At 50.0% G+C, this 19,395-nt stretch overlaps 1 protein-coding gene across 1 annotated transcript in view; it reads right to left on the reverse strand.

The window, feature by feature from the left end:
• tmem163a (transmembrane protein 163a) overlaps positions 1-19,395 on the reverse strand; it is a gene marked incomplete at both ends in the record, with an annotated part of 91,286 nt that overhangs the window by 17,501 nt on the left and 54,390 nt on the right. Inside the window, 2 exons of the mRNA XM_079277118.1 lie at positions 7,314-7,405; positions 15,256-15,299. Of these exons, the coding sequence (XP_079133244.1) occupies positions 7,314-7,405; positions 15,256-15,299 (136 nt within the window). The remainder of the gene's footprint in view (positions 1-7,313; positions 7,406-15,255; positions 15,300-19,395) is intronic.

A 19,395-nucleotide genomic window follows, 5' to 3' on the forward strand; every position in this document is an offset into this window, starting at 1 on the left:
ATTGAGAACCAAGACATGCCGTTGCGTACGGTGAGTTACCGCCTGCCAAGCCTCGGTCCACCGAACCCGGACCCGGGCCTACGCATGAGGGATTTGCCTCCTACCAGATCGCGGAGTTGGATGCACGCACAGGTGAATCGCTCAGATATGTGGGCTAAGGTGACGGAGCTCCAGATGGACGACGGCCAGCCATTATACGCAGCTCTCGCTCAAGTCCGGAACCTTGTCAGCCCGGAGGACAGGGTGGCGTACGCATGGCTTGGGTTACATTCTGGTCGGGACGGTGATTGCATTGGACCCCTCCCACGCCCCTCCTCGTTGGTCGTCACCTATTACACATGGGTGTGGAGGGGGCTGGACTTCTGCATTGGCCAACACCCATCGGTTCTATATCATCAGCTCCTGAAGGGCAAGATTGTTCAGTTCGATCCTGACTCTCCCCCGCGCCTCAGCTCCGGCTGTCCCGCTCCACTTCCGGCTGTGATACCGGCCATCACACTGCAGAATCCGGGACCATGGATCTTCCACTTCTACATGGGAGGGTTCAAGAATTTAGGCGATCCTCAACCTTTACCCCCGTATCATTAAAACGCCCCGGCAAGCGACTGGACCGATCAAGTGAACGACCACGGAATGGAAAACGACTATGGATTTGCTTAATGGCTAAAGTAGTATCAGTACTAACAGGACTGTGCATCGTCCTGGCTATACTGTACTACTATGGTAGTATCCCATGGGCCCTCACTCATGTAAGGGTGTCCTACACTACCACAAAGAAGTTCGACCAGATATGCTGGACGGTCGACTCTGGAACGATCGTTCTCTCCCAACTCGCTGGACAGAAGAGCACCTCGCCCTGGTTGGACCTTGAGGTTGGGTCTAATGCAACCGGTCAAGTCCAAGAAGGGGGTGGGACGACACCGAATCTGACAGCTGCCATCATCGCGTGGATGACTATCTGGGAACAGAAAATCAACGACACGGGTGAAGAAACAGATTGGGCGGGCGAATTCCAGAAAATAATAGAGAATTCGACATGGAGGATAGATGAAGTATCTACGCTGGGAGCGGAGATGAAGATTACGGTAATGATGAAGAAAGCAGAAGAAGAAAAAAGGGCACAGTGTAATTGGATCTACCCCGACAACGGTGTCCCAGGCTGGTACTGTTCATGGGCATGTGTCTCATGGGCAGAGCAAGGGAACGAGGGATACTGGAAACCCGAGGTAACCTATGCAGCGAGCCACCGCAATGATACGTGTTTGGTGATTTTACCGGCAGAAGGTATGTTCTGGGGACACTACAATCTCACCTGTGAGGCCACACAACCGCGACGTAAACCACGGCGGGTTAAAGTTAAAGTGAGGCCACTAGGTAACACCACACTAGGGAACACCACCAACTACCAGCAGAACAACTCCAGCCGAGCCGTGAATGTCACGCAGGAGGAAGAAGAGGAAGTACAACCTACGGCGGCTCAAGAGGACAGAGAAGGGCAGCCGCCGCCGCCACGATTCAAGTCGAGTGACAGTCTTCGGAGAAATAGGAGCAGGAAATGGACGAAGCATTGTAAAACAAACAAGCTCCCTCTCCTAGATAAGTGCTTCTGGAATGTGTTCTTTTATTGCGAAGGTCAGAATTACTTCGTAATAACTCCGGTTAACAAACCACAGTATCAGGCTCATAAGTACATCTATCTACCCCAACCTAATGCCCGGCACGAGGGCTGGCTCAACAATACCCTGCCATGGATATGGATAACCCAGCTAACGCATTTCAAAGGGGCCTTCACGGTGGGATACTCCAGAGCCAGCCACGGCCTTTTGGGACCAAGGACGACCGACATGTATGTACAAAAGTTGCCGAAACCCGAGGATTTAATGACAGCCCCAAGAGGGGATTTCCAAAAAATTGACACTTGTGTGACCACCAAAATGTTCAACACTCTGAATGGAACAGAGTATCTAGCCGACGGCGCCTCCCCGAGATGCACACTCTGGCAAGAGTGGTACCGGGCTTGGGGAACGTGGCTATATGACTGCACAGGCCTGAAGACGAACCAGACGATCAAAGGAACCCTGCAGGCATGGAAAGAGGCCCACACCAGGGACGACAGCTCAACCTGGTGGGGCCTACAGAAGGATGAAGTGTTAGAATGGGTGGTGCCATGTCTAACTCAAACCACAAACTACTGGGTGAAGTATCAGTACCTGGCCACAGTATACTCGAAAGAAAGAGACATCTGGCCTGGGGTTTGGAGCCGACCAGAACCATATATAGGCTCGCGGCCCTGGAAGATGGAATGCAACCGAGGAAACACGACCTGCAACATCAGCCTGGCCGGGGGACATTGTGAGACTGTGCCGGGATGGAAAGACCATTGCCAGACCCACTATGGAGCAGAATATGAAACCCACGTGCAAGAAGTAACCTGGGTGAAGGATAAAGACCAGAAATGGAGACGGTCAGGGCCTCTAACCAGCAGCTGTACCAACTTAATCCTGGGCCATCGCATGAAAGACAGAGTGAACGTGAACGGCCAAATCATTCCCCCAGTAACCGACCCTACAGTCTTTCTAGCTGAGGGCCACGCCTTCAGGAAAAGCCTCTGCGAGGGTAAAGAAGACAAAGGATTTGAATGGGTAGGGGCTAACCGCCTCTATGGGAACGGAACATGTTACGAGCCAGAAGAACACTGGCTGAGTTGCGGGAGCGGCCGACGAGAACATGAGTGCAGTTGGATCGAACTAACAGGTGCCTCCATGGTCGGGACCGCAACCATCGTAGTGGAAGAATTGGCAGGGAAGATTGGAGAAGGATTCACGGTCATAAAGGGCTGGATGGGGAGTTTGTTCTCCTGGCTTTGGCCTTATTTGTTGATGATAGTTGGAATTGTGATCGTGGGCCTAATAATCTGTGCCGCCATTAAGGGCGGGGTAGCAGCCACTGTTGCCTCGTGCTTTAAGGGGAAGTTGAAGGATAAAGGAGAAGTGAAGAAGGGACTCCTCCCAGGGAGGAGGGAGGAGTCCACCCACCTATAAAGGGTGAACAACTGGAGCGCCATAGCCATTGCAGACCCGGAACCTCAACCAAGAGCCTCATACTGAAGTAAGAACAAATAATCCTAAAAAGCCAAGATGACCAACGCCACCAACACCACAACCACTGAACCTTCAGACATGACCACATTCGGAGTGAGTATAACTGAAGCATTCCAGAACTCCTCCGACGCAGCACGCAGATGCAGGCCAGTGATTCGATTAACCGAACTGGACTTTTGGGTCCTTGAGATCATATGGTTCTTCTACTGTTGCATGGGCAAATGGTCCATAGATCAGCCGCTAAGAATACTAGCCCTAGCTGTAGGGTGTCTGAAAACAGGGATTGAAAACATCTATCGAGGATCGACGTGGCTTACCCTGTCCTGGTTCGCTACTTACCTCCTGGGGAGAGTCCACATCGACTCCACTCGCTTCGGTCTAGTAAAGGCCGGAATGGTGATCATCTGGATGGGAATCGACGTCGCTGCAGTTTTCTACAACCCCCTGAAGATGGTCTCGGCTATCGTCGAGGCCATGCTGGCGTTTGCGGCCCTGGCGTATCTCGTGGTCATGACCATGGCTATGAAAGAAAGAGGAAGAGGGCGTTGGCTCCACAAGATCGGCGCCATTGCTCTTTGGGGCATAGGTTGGGGCATAACTGTCGCCATCTACTGGGCGGGTTCTGAATCATCAATCGGGATAGCAGCTTGGCTCATGATGTATGAGCCTCTGTTTCCGAGAAGGGATGGGCCTACAAGCCCAGGCCTAACACCTCCTCCAATGGTGTTGGCATCTCCATGGCTGCATTCTCTGGCTGAAAGGCGCTCTACAAAGCGCTCCAATACTGAGAGGGCGCCTTAAAAAGAATGAAAATAAGACCACCCCCTGCTTGCTACGCTTGGCTTGTAAAAAATGTGCTGAAATGTAATAATTAATGAAGTCTTTGTGTTCAACATCATTCAGGCGGAGGCCCGCTATATCTGCTGTGGGATCCCCCCGGAGCAAATATGGCACCTGTGGGAGGTAACCCAAGCCCTATGGTGCACCCAGTGCTACCTGGGGCAATTCCCGATAGGAGCAGCCAGCGGCCTCTTCTGCAAAGGAAGTACCCCTTATATGCCTGCAATGAATGTGGTCGACTGTATGGAATTAGAGGCTAAGGCAAAACCCGTGTGGAGTTCCGCTGGGAGAACCCCACCAGGGGTCCTGCTCTACACTGATGGTATATACTGCCCAGTATATACAAAAATATGGGCGTACCCTGATGGCATCCGAGTGTCCACCACCCACCTCACCGATGGCCGTTTCGTCGTCATTGGACCACGCCTGCCCGCCCTGCCGTATCCCGTACCAACTCCAGAAGAGGATAACGACGCAGCAAGCATCACGGGTGTGGAACACCGAGACGTGGGTAGCCAGACAACGATCGCAGGGATAATACCAAATCTAATGGGGATGTGGGGATACGACGAGGACTGCGGCGAGCTGGTGGAGGTTATCCCTGAAGGATTAGCGGGTTATCGCGAGTCCGAGGACAAAGCATCAACCAGCCCAGTCCCTACCCCGGCCTCCCTCTCCCCAGACAGCATTCTGGACCAGAATGTGCTTGCCCTGGTACTAAGCCTGGACGAGCAGATGAAGGATGCCAAAGATGACAACGCCCTCCTGGATTTCCAGCCACCAGGCCTGGATGGCCTGATGGTGCTCGATAGCTGGCAACACGAATCAGAGCCGGAGGACGACGTTCTCATCATCACCGCCGAGGACGACGATGAGTTCTTAGAGGATTACTTGGGGCACAATGCGGCAGCCTGAGACCTCAAGAAGGGGGTGTCAAGAAGAGTTGACCCCTCAGAGCTGCCTCGGTAACATGTGAGCACATTCAAGGGAGAGTCAGGATATAAGAGCACAAAGCATATACTCAGAATAAAGTGTAATCAAAAGATAAAGTGTATGAATTATATAACGAAATGTTTAATCAATATGTAACGAATGTTTAAATGCATAGAGTAATTTAACTATTGTAATAAGTGTTTAACAAATGTTCTGTGTAACTGGAGCTGAGATAGAAATGTATAGTCAGAATGACTTTGCAGAAATCAGAGGCAGATGTTGTGGGTGGAGGAGACTGTTGCAAGAGATGAGTCATGGAGGCAGGAAGCCTGGAACTTGTCCGGACTTGTTCAAGAACCCAACGCCCTCTCCAGAGGGAGGGGGGATGAGATCATGTATTGAACAAGGGGGGCTGATTAAGCCCGAATGAGATATAAAAGGAGACAATTGCAGGCAGCACACTGGGATTTCAACACGGGTGCCGTCCAAGAGCACCGAGGGAAGATACGGACGATCGTAACTGATGTATTGAGGACTTCGTCTCTGTTCACGGAAAGAAGACCGCTGTTCGTGGACAATAAGATTTAAAGACGGAGGTTTTCCTCTCCCCACTGCTCGACTCTTAACATCTGGACAACGGAGAAGACGCAGCAGCCCGAGAAAGACTTTGTACTGAGTTTTGAGGACTGTTGAACGGACTCCGCTGCAGAGCAGGAGGACGGAGGGTCCGGCCGGACCTTCGCTCCTAACAACTCCAAAAGAACCTTTTCATCGCACCATTGAACATCCAGCTCCAACCGAGCCGTCTCGGCAACTAAAACTAATGAGTATAATCAGAGAAGAAAATTAACGTGACGAATCAAGTGTAGTGACATTTTATGTGAGCTGTAGCTTTAACCCATGCAAACTAACCAAATATAACCTGCAATAAATATCTAATCTGCATTTAAAGTAAATTTCTCAAGTGCATTCATTTGCTCAAGTAGTAAAAAGTTCCTCGTGGCAGTAAAAAGTTAAAGCCATTGTATGTCTAACAACTGAGTTCTGAAAGGTTATCCTAGAGACCGAATCCACTTAACAACCCCTTACGGTTTTAGAAAGAATTAATCCTAGCCGTTAAAACCTAACCTGGCATTTACCAAGAGCACGGATCCATAAGAGGGAAGCTGCCATAACCGACGCGACTGGAGGGAGCGCCCGGGGCCAGGACTGGTCTCTCGGCCGAGCGCGCTCTGACCGGAGGAAGCAGGGTAGACGTTGGGAGTAACGGCAGTTAGCGGAGCCAGGCGAGTTCCCTCGCCAGAACACCAGCTCGACAATCTTTTAATAGAGAGCTGAGTCAGTAAGTAGCCCCGTATCGGGCCAGAAGTACCCCGGGATCTAACAAATGGAATAAGATTAACACCTCTGCATTGCTTGACTTTTGACAGTCTCACTTCCTGTGACACACTGAGTAACAATAAGAAGAACTTGCAGAAGCGCTGGCACCTTCGGCATTAAAAAAAATAAACATAGCTACCAAATACAGATGTAGCCCAAATACACTCTCCATCCAAGACAATCTCCATCCATTTGCCTCGACCCAATTTAAAATGTAAATTTGGTCCTGACCCTTTATCTATTCTTTCAGTTGGCTACACTGTAACCTGAAAATCTCATTCTGTCTCAGTCCTACATTCTTGTTTTTTTAATGTATTACCGGTTTAAAGTGTAGTTTAAAGTCTTGCCTTACTCTACAAGTGTGAGAACAAAGAAGATTTGTCAAACTTTAGTGTCTGTCTGTTCACATCAAATAAGATGTGGATATGAACTTTGGCTTTTGCGGTATATACATGTACAGTATGCACATGTGTTATGTGTTTTTTATGTGTAACATATTAGGTACATGATAATAAGTGAAGACAAATGTTTTCTCTTTGCAGTTTTATTGATTTGGCACATTCAGGTGTGTGTTTGTGTGTTAAATGGATGAGAGTGGCAGCTCGGCCGTCTATCCTCTAAGACACCTGAGCGGAGCAGAGGTGCTTGGTAAGACGAACAAGGCTCTGCGTAACCTGAGAGATACTTTGATGGACTCAGATCAACTTAATGCTTCATCTTCAAATCACCCTTTGCTGTTTGTCTTTCCCAGTAAAAAAACAACCATTCAAATATCACACATTCCTGAAAATAAATACCATCTCTGACAGAAAAAAATTGCAAACCTAGATTTAGTTGTTTAATTCGCATCTTTGCAAAATATAAATCAAGATCAGTGGGTGTTCGTAGACAAAAGAAAATGAAATGCAAAGACAGATAGATGGATGAATACTGCAGATACATAAATAAATTCAGCAGCTCTCTTGCCTTACTGCAGGTACAAAAGAGAAACACAAATTGCATCACACCACATATATTCGTTGAACATTCATTGAATTCAGCACGCTGTTTGGTACTCACAGATACTCTCTGTGTGCAGAGAGCACAGCTGCTGCATTGCTGTAGCGCCAGAGGACGATGAAAGACGACAGGACGTCCAACGTGGCATCAAACTACAGCAGAAACAGAAACCCACAGACAAAGGAAGACAGGAAAATGTCTTAAGTTGCAAGTTATTGCAGTAGTTTCATCTAACTTATTACAATAGCTGCATATTTTTAATGACAAAAGGCATGTTGCAAAACGCAGCTTAAATATTAGCTCCCAAAATAATATGGTAGTGGTACATGATACTGTAGCAGTGCTGCACCATCACGCTCAGAGGTATCAAATATGTTGTGGCATATGATCATAATCTTATGTGGTGTTGGAATGAAAAATACATTTTAAAAAAACATGTATTTTCAGCAGCTCTGTGAACATGTAAGTCAATTGAAGCAGAGAGCTGAGTTCTCCTGCTGCAAAATCTGTTGTTTCCGCCAGGGGGATCATGCGATCGGTCGTGCGTTCGTTCTTGTTATGATGTGGTGTGTTCATGGACCCGAATGCAGACTCAGACAGCAGAGTTCTATTTCAAAACCACGATAATTTATTTCTCTGTCAAGGTAAAAGACAGGAAATGGACAAAGTCAATAGGAGGCGTCTCCACGCCTCCGCACGGTTCCAAGCCGGAAAGTGGCTAATCCTGCTGAGCGGTAGACGAAGCCGACAGGAAAACTGTCAAACGTCAGTACGGAGGCGCGTCCTCGCGCTCCGCTCGGATCTTAGCCGGGAAGTGGCCGGTCCGCGTCTGCGGCTGGCAGGCAGGCTAGATCGTCTGTGTGACCCCTGAGGCTCGACACAGGAACGCCAAGACTACACAGTTGAACTCCGAGGAACTAACTGGAAGGCTTCCTCGTACAGGTGAAAATCCGAGGCTCGACACTGTACGGCAGGCAAGTTGAAAAAACGAAATGCATCGTTAGTAGCGGATCTTCAGAGAGTGAACAAATGGACTACTCACGGGTCGGAATACCAGGTAGGTAAACGGACGGACTGACAACTGGAATGAGTGACAGGAGTATTTATGTCAGCTGGAGGCGATCACAGGAGATGAGGCACAGCTGTGCCTACGGAGAGAGGCGTGGCAGTGGGCGGGACTCGTAGGAGGACCCTATTGAGGGAAATACAGCAGAGCTAGACACAAATCCTCACAGTACCCCCCCCCCCCCCCCCTCAACGGGAGCCTCCCGGCGAACCGCCAGGCTTATCGGGGTGCAGGCGATGGTATGTGCGGAGTAGCTCTGGATCCATAATCCGGGAGCGAGGAACCCAGCATCGTTCCTCCACACCATACCCCACCCAATCAACGAGGTATTGGTAACCCCTACCTCGTCGGCGGACATCCAGGAGACGGTCGACTGTGTAAACCGGACCGCCTTCGATGAGTCGGGGGGGTGGAGGGGGTTCGGCCGGAGGGTTCAGAGGACTGGAGTGAACGGGTTTGAGAAGAGACACATGGAAAACAGGGTGGATCCTCATGGATTGCGGGAGCTTGAGCTTGACCGTGACCGGGTTTATAACGGAGACAATGGGGAACGGGCCAATGAATCTGGGAGAGAGCTTCTTGGATTCAGTGCGTAGGGGTATGTCTTTGGTGGAAAGCCAGACCTGTTGGCCGAGAAGATAGGTGGGGGCGGGTGTGCGGCGGCGATCAGCCAGACGCTTGTTTCGTTCGGAAGAACGAAGTAGGGCGGCACGAGTCTCTCTCCAGACTCTTCTGCATCGGCGATGGTTGATTTGGACTGACGGGACGGAAATCTCGACCTCTTGGCTGGGTAGAAGGGGAGGTTGGTAGCCAATGGAGGCCTCGAAGGGGGAGAGACCTGTTGCCGTGGAGGTATGGCTGTTGTGTGCGTACTCTATCCAGGCCAAGTGACGACTCCAGGAAGATGGATGTGCCGCCGCTACACACCGGAGCATGGCTTCTAGCTCCTGGTTCAGCCTCTCGGTCTGCCCATTGGTCTGGGGGTGAAAGCTGGAGGAGAGGCTAGCAGTGGCACAGAGGCTGCGGCAGAACGCCTTCCAAACTTGGGAGGAGAACTGAGGACCCCGATCAGAAACAATATCCATAGGGATGCCGTGGAGTCTAAAGACATGTTGAACCAACAAGTCTGCGGTCTCGTGGGCCGATGGGAGCTTGGGAAGGGGAATAAAGTGAGCTGCCTTGGAAAACCGGTCCACGATGGTAAGGATGACCGTGTTGTTCTCGGAGGGAGGAAATCCGGTGACGAAGTCCAATGCCATATGCGACCAAGGCCTGTGGGGAACAGGCAGAGGTCGTAATAGTCCAACAGGGGGTCTGTGTGAGGCCTTGCTGCGCGCACAGGTGGTACAGGCTAGGACGTACGCTCGGGTGTTATTGTCCAAGGATGGCCACCAGAAGGAGCGCCGGAGCCAGTTGATTGTACGTCTTATCCCAGGGTGGCCCGAGAGTCGGGAGTCATGAGCCCATTGTAGGACCCGGGAACGGACGGAAAGGGGAACGAACAGGCGCCCAGGAGGACCACCTCCTGGGTCTGGCTGGGTCTGCTGAGCCTCCCGCACTGCAGACTCTATCGCCCAGGTGAGAACCCCTAGGACACAGGCAGGTGGAACAATCATGTCCAGAGCTGGGTCAACCTCGTCTGGGGAAAACTGCAGAGAGAGGGCGTCGGGCTTGATGTTCTTACTTCCTGGGCGGTAGGTGATGGTGAAGTTGAAACGGGCAAAGAACAGAGCCCAACGGGCTTGGCGGGAGTTCAGTCGCCGGGCAGAATGGATGTATTCGAGATTTCGGTGGTCGGTCCACACAATGAACGGGTGGACTGACCCCTCGAACCAATGTCTCCATTCCTCCAGAGCCAGCTTGACGGCCAGTAACTCCCGGTTGCCCACATCATAGTTCCGCTCGGCCGGGGAAAGGTGGCGAGAGAAAAAAGCACACAGACGGAGCTTAGAGTCAGTGGTTGAGCGTTGTGATAATACTGCTCCTACTCCAGTGTCGGAGGCGTCCACCTCGACCACGAACTGGCGGCTTTCATCCGGCTGTACTAGGATGGGGGCTGATGTGAATCGCTCCTTGAGGGCATTAAACGCCCGGTCAGCCTCGGGGGACCAGGAAAAAAACACCTAAGAGGAGGTGAGTCTGGTTAGGGGTGAAGCCGTCTGACTGTAGTTCCGAATGAACCGGCGGTAGAAGTTTGCAAATCCTAGGAACTGCTGGAGCTTCTTCCGGTTAGAGGGGACCGGCCATTCGGTGACCGCTTTAACCTTTTCTGGGTCCTTCCGAATCTGACCCTCCTCAATGATGAAACCAAGAAACTGTACGGAGGTGACATGGAATTCACATTTCTCGGCTTTGATGAAGAGTTGGTTCTCCAGTAAGCGCTGAAGGACCTGACGGATATGGTGGCAATGTTCGGTTTGAGGAGTAAATCAGAATGTCGTCGATGTAGTAGACAAACACAAACCGGTTGAGAAAATCCCTGAGCACGTCATTCACCAAAGCCTGGAAAACGGCTGGTGCATTTGTAAGTCCGAATGGCATGACCAGGTACTCGAAATGTCCCAGGCGAGTGTTGAAAGCAGTCTTCCACTCGTCCCCCTCTCGTATCCGAACCAAGTGGTAAGCATTGCGGAGGTCTAGCTTGGTGAAAATTGTGGCACCGGGTAGGGATTCAAAAGCAGAGTTGATTAGGGGTAGTGGGTACTTGTTCCGGGTGGTGATCTGGTTTAACCCTCAGTAGTCGATGCAAGGACGGAGACTCTTGTCCTTCTTGGCCACGAAGAAAAACCCTGCTCCCACCGGGGACGATGACGGCCGGATAATTCCAGCAGCGAGGGAGTCTGTGATATAGGTCTCCATCGACTCGCGTTCAGGTCGGGAAAGGTTGTATAGTCAGCTGGAGGGCAGGGTGGCGCCGCGGAATAGCTCTATGGCGCAATCGTAGGGTCGGTGGGGTGGCAGGGAAAGGGCTCGTTCCTTGTTGAATGCCTCTCTGAGATCTGCGTACTCCAAAGGGGCCGAGGTGAGGTCAGTTTCGGTCGTAGGGGTGTGGCGAGAAGAGGTCTGCCGGGGAATGACGGACTTGAGGCACCTCGAAAGACATGTAGGACTCCATCCGATGATTCTGTTTCCTGCCCAGTCTATCTGTGGGTTGTGGTCCAGGAGCCAAGGATGGCCCAGAACCAGGGGCGTCAGGGGCATAGAGAAGACGTAAAAACAGATCTCATGTTGGTGGTTTCCTGACACAAGCAGGGTAATTGGGCAAGTCCGGTGCGTGATATTGGTCAAGCGACTGCCATCCAGAGCGTTTGCCTGAAGAGGGCATTCCAACTCCTCCAAGGGAATCCCATGAGCGAAGGCCAAGGAGGAGTCCAAAAAACTCTGTTCTGCTCCGGAGTCAATCAGGGCCAAGACCGGTAGAGCACCACGGCAGGCATAACTTAGCTGGTAGTGTGAGACAGGACTTGGGACGGGGAAGTCGGGTGGAGTCGCTCGCCAGTATTCCCACTCTTACCGGCGAGCCCTCTCTTTTGGGCGCACCGGGCAGACAGGGATACGGTGACCCGGCTTGCCGCAGTAGAGGCAGGCTCCTGAACGGATTTGTCGCTCCCTCTCATCCTGAGACAGATGGAACCGTCCCAACTGCATGGGTTCATCCCGATCCACGGGAGAAGGTGCCGGAGCGGGCGAGTGCTTGGGGCCTGGGCTGCGGCGGCGAGGTGGAACTGTGGACCGGTGACCGGAAGTGGTTACTGGCTGACGAACCAGAGCCGGGAGCCTGTGGTTACACTCTCTCCAACGTTCCTGCATCAGAGTATCCAGTCGGATGGTGAGAGCGATCAGGTCTTCCAGTGTCTTAGCCTCCTCCAGAACAGCGAGCTTGTCCTTTAATCCCTCCGACAGGCTGCTGAGAAAAACCCCCTTTAGAGCCCTCTCCTCCCAACCGGACTCTGCGGCCAGGATGCGAAAGTCAATGGAATGTTCAGCGGCGCTAGCAGAGCCCTGACGGGGGCGGAGGAGGTTCTGAACAGTGACCTGAGAGTATATAGGGTGGTCGAAAGCTCTCTTAAACGCCTCCAGGTATTGTCCAAAAGAAACCGTATCCAACAGGTTCTGAGTGAACCAGCCCTGGGCCCAGTCGAGAGCACGGCCATGTAGTAACCCGGTCAGATAGGCAATCTTAGAACTGTCCGATGCATACGTGCAGGGCTGTTGGTTGAACGCAAACGTCATCTGGAGCAGAAAACCTCTGTATCCTCTCATGTCTCCGTGGAAAGGTTCAGGAGACGGAACAAATGACTCACGGACCCGGGGATCTGCAGGTGGAAATCCTGCTGTGGCTGCTGGGTCCATAGTTATGGTCAGTCCGTTCTGTTATGATGTGGTGTGTTCATGGACCCGAATGCAGACTCAGACAGCAGAGTTCTATTTCAAAACCACGATAATTTATTACTCTCAGTCAAGGTAAAAGACAGGAAATGGACAAAGTCAATAGGAGGCGTCTCCACGCCTCCGCACGGTTCCAAGCCGGAAAGTGGCTAATCCTGCTGAGCGGCAGACGAAGCCGACAGGAAAACTGTCAAACGTCAGTACGGAGGCGCGTCCTCGCGCTCCGCTCGGATCTTAGCCGGGAAGTGGCCGGTCCGTGTCCGCGGCTGGCAGGCAGGCTGGATCATCTGTGTGACCCCCGAGGCTCGACACAGGAATGCCAAGACTACACAGTTGAACTCCGAGGAACTAACTGGAAGGCTTCCTCGTACAGGTGAAAACCTAACCTGTCGAGGCTCGACACTGTGCGGCAGGCAAGTTGAAAAAACGAAATGCATCGTTAGTAGCGGATCTTCAGAGAGTGAACAAATGGACTACTCACGGGTCGGAATACCAGGTAGGTAAACGGCCGGACTGACAACTGGAATGAGAGTGACAGGAGTATTTATGTCAGCTGGAGGCGATCACAGGAGATGAGGCACAGCTGTGCCTACGGAGAGAGGCGCGGCAGTGGGCGGGACTCGTAGGAGGACCCTAGTGAGGGAAATACAGCAGAGCTAGACACAAATCCTCACAGTTCTGAGTGTGTCCGTGAATGTGCACCTCCATTTCTACTGCCAATCTCACATTCTGCTGCAGAACACTGTATATTATATGATATACGACAGTGAGGGGATGACAGTTTTCAGAACTACCAATGCAAACACCGCTTTGCGCCTCTCAACTGCGGCTCACTTTATTGTTTTGGACGGTATGTTTGGTTAACCGCTAACAGCTAACGGTACTACAGGTAAACACACTGCTGTACCTAGACGCTGCAGCCGTTGCTTAGCGGGCAGAGGGCTTGGTGGGCTAAATTTAGTTTTTGGCAAGATTGTGTGATGTCCTATCAGACAACTTCGAGCATGCATACATCGCCATTGTTTTTGAGTTTGAATGAAGTGTGTTTTACGATGCCTTACAGCCCATTGTTATCTAGACGAGGGTTGGCCAATTGCGGGTTGTATTCATTCAATCACACAATACACCGGTGGTCGTTGCAGACACACCTGACGGAGATTTGCAGTCTGCTGAGTGCATTTTTCTATTTCATCCTGCATTCGGGCGCCATCATTTGACGTAACAGTGAGGTAGCTGGGGGCAAGGGAGAACTACAGACTGCAATCCTAGCTTGGATTTCTAGTCTCTGCCTATGGGGGCGTCCTCAAGATGCGGTTTAAGAACAGAATTCCCGAAACCTGTTTTATTTTCCTCTGTGTAAATAAAATAAACAAAAAAAAAAGAACTTCCTTGTTCTTTTCGCTGGCATTACATTTCGAAAAGTGAAAATGGCATCCGAAAATAAGAGAGTAGAGGATGTTATGGATACATACAGCCAAAGAAATGCAGTGCAATCAGGATATAGCCAGTGGGGAAGCTGGGCATCAGAATATTGCGTGCAATGCATCATGGTGCATGAAGGCAATGCCAGCACAGCTCTACAAGCAGGGGAAATCAGCTTCCTCAGTCAATATAGAAGGCATCAAGGAATTTATTGCTTCAACTGACTACATTTACCATATCAACACTGATTGGACATCCACATAAAATGTGACAAATTTTCCTTTGGATAATATGTTAACTTGAACAAAACAGAATAAAGAGGCACTTGATCTTAAGGGCACTTAAGTCTGTGTATCAATGAAGACGTGTCGGTGGTTCTAAAGATCTAATGAATGCTTTGTTATGGTGTGGAACATACAGCAACTGCTTTAAAATGTACTGCATGACCGAAAGACTGTCGATGTTTTATTGCCACAGGGAAATCAAGGCGATAAACATTGTCAAAGTGACTGTGTGCTGCATTAGTCAGTTATCCTCTTTCAAAGGACGCTAAGGAAAGTCTTATCCGGCCTTAAGCTCATGAAATATGATAAGCATTATCATTAAATATTTTAGTTACACAATGTACCTGTAAAGGCTAAACCTTCAACATCATAGCAGCTAAAGCTGCTGTGCTCTAGCCCCTTTGCGTTGGGTATATCAACTTGTTGTCTTCTTGCTACTTTATTAAAACGGTCATAGATAGCCAAGCCCTTGCTCTTTAAAATCGAATCTTTAATAAAAAGATAGCTAGCGGTACAGATTATGGTTAATAGTATTCTAATTACATCATGCTAATCACATTTTTCCTCACTGGCCTCGGGTGTGTAGGATTTCATTTTCACTTCACTTTTTTCTTTCTTTAAGTAATTACACTCATGAAGCTTTGGGGAAAGCCAGCAGACATGTTTAGCAGTCACAAAAGGCCTTTTGGCATTCAACCTGAGCTTCTCTGCCGTTACCTTAGAAACGAAGGGACCAATAAGACGTTGGTAATGGGATTCATTACAGTAATAAATCACAGCAACCAAAGTTATGACTAATTGATCAATGCAAATAGAGGGAGAGAAGGGAGGTGGAACTTACGCCAAATCCAAAGGATGACGAGCTGTGTCTCATGAATGATACAGCTGTAGAGAGAGAGAGAGAGAGAGAGAGAGAGAGAGAGGTACCAATTGATTAGTTTCTATTTCAGTACTCAGTTTGCAACGAATACAATATACTATATTAAGGTAGCATAAATGATGCATAATCATGTTTAACTGTGCATAAAATGCATAGCATGTATAATAAACATGATGCGTCTTATGCGCAGAAAATAATGCGAAATGTAAAACAATTACATGACGAAACATTACAGGATAATAAGTGTCGGTTCCTGTATTGCTCCATTAGGATGGATGACAATATATAAAAAATACATCATAATGAAGTCAAGAGAACACAGTACCATTGTGTATACTAAACAAGGCATAGATATTTTGAGGTGTATATCTGTCTAACATGCGATCGTTTCTTTTTGTTGGTGGATAATTCATATCGGCAGTTCACCTCATGTACCCCTATATACCGAGAAAGTAGTACTCTCAAGGTATTTTATATACAGTAAGTATCGCATCAATTGTCTTTTATGGACATAAAAGACGATTGGTGCGATATTTTGCAGGTGAAATACAATGAAAAACCCTTCCTCTTCATTCATCAATGTTCAAAAAACTAAATAAATTTCTAATGTATACCACACAAGATTGCTTTTCTTACATGAGACTTCCAACCATTTAAATCAGCATGCATTTATTTTGGCCACTTGGGGGCACAACCCCCCCCCCCCCCCTGTAAACGTATCATTGACATATTCCCATCTCATGCTGATAAATGTTACTTATTTACCCATCCAACAGGTACGGAGAAACATTAGTATCCATTTGGAGCCTTGTTTTTAGCTGACAAATGTATGTCCAATATTCATTCGCTGTTTAGCTCTAGTTTGGTTCCCAACAACTCCCTATTTTTCGCAGATAAACACTCCACTATGTTAGCCTGTTAGTTGCTAATCTTGTTCCGTGCTACAAGTGAGTTTATTACAGGTGTTTTTCGTTGAAAGCAAGGTGTGTAAAACCAAAACAATGAGCTGAAATACTTTAAATAACTGTATATAGAGCAAATACACCTTCCACATTTGAACCTTTTGGAGGCTCCATTTAAAACCGGCTAGATGGACAACGGTTTCCTGAACGGGAAAGAGGGTATTGTACATTCATTGCAGTTCTTGTCTAGCACACCTGTGCCTCTTTTCTTTTTTTTCCCCTTCTGCCTGTCCTTGTGTTGCTCTCTCTCTCTCTTTCTCCCCCCTACACCCTCCTGTGTTTCCAGGACAGAGTCTCATGGGGATAGCACATCGGCAGTTAAATCACCATGGTAACAGGATATGTGAGGCCAAGCTGGGACTTGGTTTGAACTACAGAGCTTTCATCTTCTTCCTCGCCTCTCCATTCCTTGTCTTTGTAGCCTCTTCTCTCTTTTTTCCTGAGACTCTCAGATTCTGATTTCCTTTGACACATATCTCATTCTGTCCTTCCTTTCCCTTCCTCCCTATCTCAGAGTCTGTTTGACTGCTGGCCTTTGTCTTATATTCATTCTCGCTGGAGCTGTCCTGCCTTGCAAAAAGCGAGTGACATTGCCAGCCGCTAATAACATACTAAAGCTACTTTTCCTTTTGTTTGATGCTTACAGTACCACTAATGTGACAGAAAGAGTGACATTAAAACAAGAGAGAGAAGAAAGTGGAGAGGGCAGTCCCAGATCGACCCCTGATACGAGGCAGATGGTACTACTCAGGCTGGGTGCGTAACACATGACTGCCCCACACACGCTCACATATGCTATCCCTCTGTCTCGTTCTGTCACCCAGAGTCTCCCTCTCTCTTTCATTCACATGTACAAACTCTCTCTCACAGCGGGTGAGCTGACTCTTCCGGAGCTCCACCAGGCCTTCCGAACCCATCTGGAGAGTCCAAAGACGGAGCCAAACTGAGAGAGTGAGTGCTTCTACGATGAGTTCAAGAACCAAATACAGGGTAACCGGAAGGTTAGAGACTCCTCTTCACTGACCTTTTGTCACTTTGAGTGGCATCAAATAAAGTTGCTTCTTAGCTGGTCGGACTAATCAATAAAATGAGTCTGAGAGCTGAAATCAACGGCATATTCAAAACGTCTTGTTATGGACGGTTTGTTCTGGACCCAAACGCAGACACCGGGACAGCAGAGTTGGTGAAAAAAAGGTTATTATTTTGCTTCTCTGAGGAGCCGGTCGAACATGCAGGTGGAGCATGCAGGTGGGGTATGCAGGTGAAGCAGTGAGGCAGTGTGTGCGGCGGCGGCGTGGCACAGGAATCGCTGAGGCAGAGAGAAAACACAAGTTAGTTGAATACGTCAAAGAGGCTAACTTGCTCTAAGACGAAGTTTTAAACTCAACGGGCAGAAGTTGTAGCTACCGCTGAGCTGAAGGAACAATCTGGCGATGAGACTGCAGGAAGCCGGGGTATTTAAGCTGAAGGTGATGATGGTGTAATTGTTGTCAGGTGAGGAGATGAGCCCAGGTGACGGATGATTGCAGTCACACTCGCAGAAGCGCCACACACACACACACACACACACACACACACACACTCACACACGGGAGTCAAGCTGAGGTCACAGCGGAACCGTGACAGTACCCCCCCCCCCTCGACGGGCCTGTCAGGATGCTCCCGATGGAAGTCCCGGACGAGGGACGCATCTGTGAAGGAGCCACGAGGAATCCAGGAGTGTTCCTCCGGGCCATAACCCTCCCAGTCAACGAGGTATTGGAAGCCCCGGCCCCGGCAGCGGACATCCAGAATGCACTGGACCTCAAAAACAGTGTGGTCATTGACGACCCGGGGGTGTGGTGGTGGGGGGGGGGTCCCACGGCAAGTGTACGGACCAGGAGGACGGGTGGCGAGCAGTGACACAACGCAGAGCCGACTCCAAATCTTGGTTGGTCCGTTCCGTCTGGCCGTTGGTCTGAGGATGGTAGCCCGAAGAGAGACTGGCGGTGGCACCCAGCGCCCGACAGAAAGCCTTCCAGACCTGTGACGAGAACTGCGGCCCTCGGTCAGACACAATATCCAGGGGAATGCCGTGGAGTCGGAAAACATGGAGAACCAAGAGGTCAGCAGTCACCATGGCCGAAGGCAATTTGGGTAGGGGGATGAAATGCACCGCCTTGGAAAACCGGTTCACAATGGTTAAAATGGTGGTATTGCCACCAGACAGGGGCAGACTGAACAGGCTGGCACAAATGCACGGGTGTCTCCAGACATGGATGGCCACCAGAACCGTTGGCGAATGAAGGCAAGCGTGCGGTGGAAACCAGGATGGCAGGTGAGTTTCGAGGAGTGTCCCCATTGTAGTACCTTGGATCTGACTGCGTCCGGCACAAACAAGCAGTTGGGAGGACTACCACCTGGATCCGGCTGGGAGTGCTGGGCCTTCTGGACGATAGACTCAACTCCCAATGTGACAGCGGCCAACACACAGGAGGGGGGAAGAATGGGTTCAGGCTCGAAGGGGGTTCTCTCTGTGGTGGACTGCCGAGAGAGAGCATCGGGCTTGATGTTGCGTGAACTAGGCCGGTAGGTGAGTGTAAAATTTAACCTTCCCAGGAACAACGCCCACCGAGCCTGTCGGGAGTTCAGTCTCTTGGCAGAGCGGAGGTAAGAGAGATTCTTATGGTCTGTCCAAACGATGAATGATTGTTCAGCTCCCTCCAACCAGTGCATCCACTCCTCGAGTGCGAGAACCACCACCAATAGGTTGCGGTTTCGCACATCATAGTTGCGCTCTGCGGGGGACAGGCACTGGGGGGAGAAAAAGGCGTAGGGGTGCATCTTCTGATCCTGGGGAGACCGCTGGGAGAGGACGGCCCCGACTCCAGAGTCCGAGGCATCCACCTCCACAATGAACTGCAGAGAGGGATCAGGATGAATTAACACCGGGGCCATAGTGAACAGTTGTTTGAGGGAGGTGAAAGCAGCGTCAGCCTCTGGAGTCCATGTAAAGGGAATGGCAGTGGAGGTGAGTTGCGTGCTGTAATTGCGAATATACCGTCTGTAAAAGTTGGCAAACCCTAGGAACCGCTGCAACTGTTTCCGAGTGGTGGGAGTAGGCCACTCTGCCACTGACTGAACCTTTGCTGCATCCGCC

The sequence above is a fragment of the Melanostigma gelatinosum genome, assembly GCF_949748355.1.
Source record: "Melanostigma gelatinosum genome assembly, chromosome: 10".
Taxonomy (NCBI): domain Eukaryota; kingdom Metazoa; phylum Chordata; class Actinopteri; order Perciformes; family Zoarcidae; genus Melanostigma; species Melanostigma gelatinosum.